General features: G+C 51.0%; 1 protein-coding gene across 1 annotated transcript in view; it reads right to left on the minus strand.

Moving 5' to 3' along the window:
- Nucleotides 1-6,077, minus strand: part of SYNPO2L (synaptopodin 2 like) — a 10,333-nt gene extending 4,256 nt beyond the window's left edge. The window contains 3 exon segments of the mRNA XM_006761026.2: nucleotides 3,673-4,187; nucleotides 4,621-4,772; nucleotides 5,880-6,077. Of these exon segments, the coding sequence (XP_006761089.1) occupies nucleotides 3,673-4,187; nucleotides 4,621-4,772; nucleotides 5,880-5,984 (772 nt within the window). The 5' untranslated portion in view covers nucleotides 5,985-6,077.
- Between the last annotated feature and the right edge of the window lie 1,725 nt (nucleotides 6,078-7,802).

Genomic DNA, 7,802 nt, shown 5'->3' on the forward strand with positions numbered 1-7,802 from the left:
GAAGGCAGCGTCTAGCTGGCTGTCCAGACACCAGTCTGACCACAGCGCTCCCATCCTCGCCTCCCTCTACTCTGCTATCGTCCCAGAGATGTGCTCTTGCCCACCCCACTCACATTCCTCCCTGCCTCCCTCCATTTCTGGCTGACAACGCAGGAGTAGGTGGTGGTGGGGTCACTTCCCAGGCAGAAAGATGAGGCAGATCCCAGGGAGACAAAAGATGAGAAGGGACACCTTTCTCCCACCAGAGAGATCACATGACAGAGATCTCGGAAAGTTTGGGACTTACTCACTTATCCCCTATGATAAGGACACAAAGGACCCCTAGCAACACGGATCTCCATTCACAATTCCACCCCCACCATGATGCCCTCCACATCACACACATTCATAGGAATAACCCACTAACCAGCATTTCAACAGGCATATGGGGCTAGTAAAAGCCAGCTGTGGGCACATGTTCTCATGTACCTTTCTCTCTCATGTACACATGCCCGAGGTTATATCTACCCTAGTTCACACAGGTATTTAAACAAAAACACACAGAGTCACTTAAATATGTTCACACACATGCACCCTCCAGATGGCCCTTCTTCCCGGAGTTCCCCCTGCAAAGGGCCTTTTCCTAAAAGTTTGAACAAAGTTTTAGAGCAGACATTGGCCTTCCGACTGCCAGGCACACTCTTCTTTGCCTCACATCCTGCTACTCACAGCCAGGAATAGCGTCAGGTCCGAGATGCAGGGAAAGCCGGAGTGCTGCTCTCCAAGGCAGTCCTCCAAATCTTTATGCCTCAATGTCACTGAGTACATCTGTTCACCTTTCCCCCCAGCTGGGGTTGCGAGTGGAGTCATCTTCCTTAGGGGTCAGCCTTCTAGGTAGAGAGCTCAGGCAGCCACTACCAGGCTGGCACAAAAGGATTATATACTAAGGGGAGGCAGGGCTTCCCGTGCCATGTGGGGCCGGGGAGGTGGGGCCAGGAAGTCGGAGAGGCTGCCCTGCTGCTGGGACCCTCCCTGCCTTGGGCTTTCTGATCCATGATCCCCAGTTCCTCCTAAAAAAATTCTTGAAATTCCATCTACTTTCTACTCAAGATACCGAGCCCCCTGCTAATTAGAGCTCTCATTGTGCCCATCCCCACATTTATACCACAGAATAGAACTGTGAACAAGAGACAGATATTGGAGTCAGAGTTCAGCTTAGGTTTGTGGTTCTGGGAGAGTTACTTCAGTTCATTGAAGTTCAGTTTCCTCATCTGTAAATGAGAATGATAATAGCTACCTCATAGGGTTGCTATGAGGATTAAGTGAGATAACGTAGGTAAATTTAGCATTTAACAGCAGCCATAAGTTCCACGGTGAGTAACCATGACTATTAAGGCTTTCTTGTCAGTAGCTACACCTGTATACAGACACTTTCTTACTCACACCTATTTTCTCCCACATACAGACCTTAATATATTCATAGATTATTCACCCTTCTCTCTCATACACACACTCTCCCCTTGAGTTTTCTACAGCTCACGTGGTCACAAACCTCTTTGACATGTGACCACAGCGTTAGTCCATTCTGAGAGAGGGGTCATGAAACTTTCCTTAGAAAAGAAGGAAGACGAAGGCAAAAAGGAGGAATAGATAAGGGAGTAAGACCTTTCCCAAAGACCTCCCTTCCTCACTGTTGATGCATTCCCCTGCATTCCAGATCCCAGGACTCCCTTGGCCATGGGAAGGTAGTACCTGCATAGAATGGGTCCTGTAGCTCAGGGGCTGGGCCTGGAGCTTTGTTGGAGCTGGCTTGGCTGAGGGGCTCTTGGCTGATGGGCTCAAAGGTCTCCATGCTGAGAAAGGCAGTGTTGGCTGGAGCTGGCCCAGCTTGAGCCACCCCCCATGCCTTTTAAAGCCCCTTTGTCTTGTCCCCAGAGCTGGCAGCTGAGTGAGCTCACTCTGCTATTTTTGGAGCCTGTCCCCCTCCCTTCTCTGGCCTGCTCCACAAGCCCCGGTGTGATAGACGTGGGCACCTGCCTACCCTTCCCCCCACTTCACCCCACTGGACAATGAGGTCTGCTTGACTAAAAATAGCCCTGAGCCACTAACTCCAGTCTCACCCAGCATGATGGGAAGGGAGAGAGTGCTAAAAGGAGAATTGGGGATAAGCATGGGATCCTGGGCATGCATCTGGAATTTCTTTGTGGTATATGGGACATTCTTAGGGATGCCAGACGCTAAACTGTCACATCTTTCGTTTCTAATACAGACTTAGAGACACAAAAATCCTAGGGATCAGGAATCAGAATGGTGGAGGGGAGGAATGGGAGATGAGAACTAGAGGGATAATCCGGAGATTTCCAAGGTGATGAGAACGGGCTCTGGGGAGAGGCATGGTAGGCATAGGAAGGGGAGAAAGTTCACTCTTAGACCGTGTTCTATAGCTCACATCAAAAATAGCAGAGCGCTTGAGATAAGTGGAACTGTGTTTTGTGGTGGGTTTTTTTTTTCTGCCCAGGCCTACATTCTTGCCTGAGATAAAGAGCTGAAGATCCCTCCCTCTACCACTTCCTAAGACAGCGGTTCTCAACCTGTGGGTCGCGACCCCTTTGGGGGTCGAATGACCCTTCCACAGGGGTCGCCTAAGACCATCGGAAAACACATATATAATTACATATTGTTTTTGTGAGTAATCACTATGCTTTAATTATGTTCAATTTGTAACAATGAAAATACATCCTGCATATCAGATATTTACATTACGATTCATAACAGTAGCAAAATTACAGTTATGAAGTAGCAACGAAAATAATTTTATGGTTGGGGGTCACCACAACATGAGGAACTGTATTAAAGGGTCGCAGCATTAGGAAGGTTGAGAACCACTGTCCTAGGGACTCATGACTATCCCATAGCCTCCCAGTCCCCAGGAATGCTAACTGAATTTACAAAGGTCAAAGGCTGCTCTGATTCTATGCCTGCAGTTAACACTGAAGAGGCCCTGTAGCCGTGCCTTGCTTCAAAATACTTCCCTGGCCCTAACCGGTTTGGCTCAGTGGATAGAGCATCAGCCTTCGGACTGAAGGGTCCCAGGTTTGATTCCGGTCAAGGGCATGTACCTTGGCTGCGGGCACATACCCAGTGGGGAGTGTGCAGGAGGCAGCTGATCGATGTTTCTCACTCATTGATGTTTCTAACTCTCTATCCCTCTCCCTTCCTCTCTGTAAGAAAACAGTTTGTAACTCGTCTTCCTATAAACCATATTTTTTTTACCATATTTTCTTAGTATACTCGTCGACGACTGAAAAAGAACATTTTGTGAAAACGAGTATACACGTTTCTGCCGGGGAAGGGGTTAAAAAACAAAATACTTCCCTGCCCTCTATCCAGCACCTAGCAAAATCATAGCAAGGACAACAAGCAGAGCCTTCATTGATTCATGTCTCTTTCCAACTTCCCTGCTTACCCTATTACTGAGCTGGGTTGAACCACCTGTACCTTTTTCCTGCACTAGTTCCAACAGCAGAAATAATGGGGGCCATGAGAATAATTATTGCCCTCTCCTACTCATCACTCTTCTCCACTTGTCCCCAAGACTATATCCAAGGGAAGCACAAGGTATGGTTATGACGGGGTAGATTTAGGGCTCAGATGAAGAGATCCTGGCTAGGGGGAGATGGTTTGGGCACTCACTGGCTTGCTTGGCCTTCTGGGTGTAGGTGGTAGTAAGATCTTCTGCCACCGGGTGGGAAACAGGCCCCACCATAGGGATGAGATGAGGGCCAGGCCGGAGGGTACCATGGGGCAACAGCAGGGCCTCGGCTGGGGGTGGCTTAAGGATGGCCCCATTCTCCGAAGATGGGGAGCTCACACGGCTGTCCCCCTGGCTGGAAGGGCCAGGGATAGCAGGTGCCGGCTCTGCAGGGCTGTCAGACAGGTAGACCTCATCAGGTGGGGCTCCCGGAGGGGTGGGCCTTGTGGGGCCTCGGCGGCGGGGTCGGCGGGGCTTCTCCTGGGTGGCAGGGCCGTCAGCATCACTGTCTGTTTCTCCGTAGTAAGCCTCACTATCAGGGGGGGAGAGGAGGCTCCCAGGCTGAAGAGACTGGGGAACTGGAGCACCAGGGGGCTCAGGACTCATCGGAGACAAAGGTGACAGCACCTGAAGCTCACCAGGGGATGGAGATCGCACAGGCCCTTCATCCTCTACCCTGCGAAAGATGAGAGAACTTGAGAAATGGATTGGATGACTGCCAGCTAGGGATCTGGAGGGGATGGGAAAAGGAGGTAAGGGGAGAAGGGAGATATAGGTGGAATGAGTTGGGGAGAGTGGAGCTCTGAAGACAAACTGGGAAGCAAATGTGCTCGGAGGACTGTGAGTAGAAATGGGCTTCGAGGGAGATGTGATAATGAGACAGGCAAGGGTGGAAGGAGGCCCACACACTCAGATAGCCACTCGACACTCCATCCCTCAATTACAGATCTATTCAAGCCTGTTGGGAGGCCTACACTAACATCTCTACTCCAGCACTGATACACGAGCAGAAATAGGCACTTGTCAGTTGCTGAAGCCAGGCCAGTGAGACACAGAGCTGAGTCAGGGAGCAGGGGGACAGGGCGGGTCGCCTTGGGAGGAGTCCATACCTCTGCACAGTGAGGACAAGTTGAGTCCCTGAGGCATCGATGAGGCTCATGGCACTGGCGTGAGAGAGACTGGTGCAGGAGACCCCATTGATGGCCAAAAGCTGGTCCCTCTCTCGGAGTCCTGCTCTGCCAGCCTGGCTCCGTCTTCGGATCTGAGAAGGTGTTGGAGGAGAGAGTGTAGGTGAGGGAGGGCTCCAAGGGGGAATAGCATGAAAGGAGTTAGGACGCGAAGGACCAGGTATGGAAGGGATTTGCAATGTAAGAAAGGGTGGAGAGGGGCATGGGACTGCAGTTGAGGGGGCCTTCCTAGAGGGAAGAAGGTACAGAGTGGAGGGAGCAATACATTATATGAGGGGAAGTAGGATAATCATCGAGTGAGAGGATTGGGGGCAGGACCGGTGCTAGAAATGGCTTCCCAAGATTTTCCTCTAAGGGCAATATCTATACTAGCAATAGTTCACTCCCAGGCCTTGGAATCCCAGGCACTATTAGCTACATAGTCTAATGTTTCAGAACATTATTCCAGATTGGAGGGAGTCCTGCAGATCCTGGGAGACTGGGATTGTGTGTGTATAGGTGTGCCATGGTGGCTATCCTTTACTGAGTGCTTACTAAATGTTAGGCATGGTGCTAAGCACTCTACATGTATTAGTGCATTTAATCCTTAGAGGGGTTCTATGAAGTAGCAACTCTGGTTACCCACATTTTACAGTTGAAAAAATTAGGCCTGTACGATGAAACCAATAGGGTAACAACTTCAACTGGCAGGCTAGCACCAAAAAAAGAGTCTTGCCTAGTGAGGAGGGATCTGGCGTAGGAAAAGAGGAGCATTGAAGGCATGGGCAGGGCAGGGCAGGGCAGGGCAGGGCTAGGCTGGGCTGGCATGACAGCCTCAGCTCATCACATATCAGTTTAGTTAGAGAGAAATTAGAACCTTCCCTGCATTCCTGGAGTTTGGGGTAGAGGCACAGACCCAGGAGACTGGGTGGCCAGCCCCGAGCCTCTGCTGCTCTGGTGCCGCAGGGAACTGAGACAGAGTCTCTTTTTCTTCGCTACCAGAAACCAGGAATTCCCTTTTCTAATAGCCCCACCCCCACAAGAAGCTGGTGTTCAGACATTACCTCCCCCACCAAACTTTAGCATGCTTCCCTGCCCATCTACCCAGCCCACTCCTCCTCCTCACCGCCTCCCACTTCACCACATGACCCTTCCCAGGTTCCCCCTTTCCCTGAAACCTCAATGTAGGGGCTCTCCCTTACCTTGGATACCTGTAAGGGTTTCCTCTGCTCGGCCCCCCCCTGAAGTCGGAAGCCCCAGGGGGCTCCCCCTGACAGTGTGACCAGCACCTCCTTCTCAGCACCCATGGCTCAGGTTGGCCTATGGCCCTCGGAGTGTGGACAGTGTCCCAGGGAGAGGAATCGGGGTGCTGGTACCCCGTCCGGCCTGTCTGTCTGGCTGTCCTGCTCCTGCTGCCCCAGGCCTTCCCCCCCACACCACACACCACAGGCAGGCAACTTGGCCCTGGGATCAGTACAGTCCAGCACACGTGTCCTGTCAATCGGAGTTGTGCTCAAAATAGTTGCCGGCTGTACTCCTCTCCCTCCCCCAGCTCTATTACTCCCAGAACTAATTATAGTAAAAATTTCTGCTCTCCCCTGTCCCCCATTCTCCTGCAGGGGCCTTTTACTCAACACTCACACTAGTAGTTCTCTGGGCTCTATAACTCACATACACCCTTTCAGGGACTGTGGGTTCCCTGATAGGATCATAGACTAATTCCAAGTGCTTTCCTCCAAAGCTCATTTCAAAGTGGCAGCAGCAGAGGCTTCAATTCCAGAGCAAGGAATGGCTGGTTTTGTCCCACAAGTTCTCCAGCTTCCTAGAAAGGAGTGCCCCTTCCTGCATGAATCTACCTATTAATCAAAATGGAGATCTATATCCCACTGCAGTGCTGGGTGCTATTTAGAGGAATTCTGATCAGCTTTGCTCCAGCTGAACAGTTACCTGTTCCATAAAGCCTTTCATGCCTATCTCCTGACTCCCTACCTATACAATAGGCCTTTCTTCCTCTGGGCAACAGATGTATCAATATATTTCTATTGTATTTTTCAGCCACTATTACAGTTTGTCTATCTGCCTGTCTCTCTCTTAGATTCTGAGAAACTTGTGTGCAACAGCCAATTAACAGCCCATAGAACAATGACAGATATGAATAGTGCTCAATAAATCTTTGCTAACCCAGCCAATGTGGCTCAGTGGTTGAGCATCGACCTAAGAACCAGGAAGTCAGGTTTCAATTCCCGGTCAGGGCACATGCCTGGATAAAGGGCTTGATCCTGTGTGGGGCATGCAGGAGGCAGCTGATCAATGATTCTCTCTCACCATTGATGTTTCTATCTCTCTCCCTCTCTGAAATCAATAAAAATATATTAAAAAATAAATGTTTCTAAATTAAATTACCTGTTATAATAAGGTGGTCATGGACAGGTGAATACAAATAGTTGTGCATAAATATGCCAACCTATCCTATATAATAAAGAGCTACTATGCAAATGGTCATCACACCCTCATGCCATCACCCTATAACACCTCAGACACTCAACACTGGGGAGAGAGGAATGGGGACCAGCCAGGCACAAATGAGCTCACGAGAGAGGAATGGAGACCAGCCAGGCTACAGCCTGGGAGAGGGAGAGGAGAGGGGACCAGCCAGGCTGCGGCCCAGGAGAGGAATAAGCTGCCCACCCCACAGTCCTGGGCACCTGTGGCTGCAGCCCTAGTGAAGCTGCTTACCCAGAGTCCCCTGTGGCTGCAGCTGGCCCAGGTTCTGGGTGCCTGTGGCTGGCCAGAGGGAGGGAAGCCCAGGTTCTGGGCGCCTACAACCAGCCAGAGGAGGGAATCCTGGGTACCAGGTGTAGGGCAAGGCAGAGGCAGTTAGGGACGATCAGGCCAGCAGGGGAGCAGTTAGAGGTAATCAGGCCAGTAGGAGAGCAGTTAGGGGCGATCAGGCCAGTAGGGGAGCAGTTAGAGGTAATCAGTCCAGTAGGAGAGCAGTTAGGGGCGATCAGGCAGGCAGGCAGGTGAGAGATTAGGAGCCAGTGGTCCAGGATTGTGAGAGGGATGTCCGCCTGCCGGTTTAGGCCTGATCCCCGGAGTTCCGGATTAGAGAGGGGGCAGGCTGG

Source organism: Myotis davidii, unplaced genomic scaffold (genome assembly GCF_000327345.1).
Source record: "Myotis davidii unplaced genomic scaffold, ASM32734v1 scaffold134, whole genome shotgun sequence".
NCBI lineage: Eukaryota > Metazoa > Chordata > Mammalia > Chiroptera > Vespertilionidae > Myotis > Myotis davidii.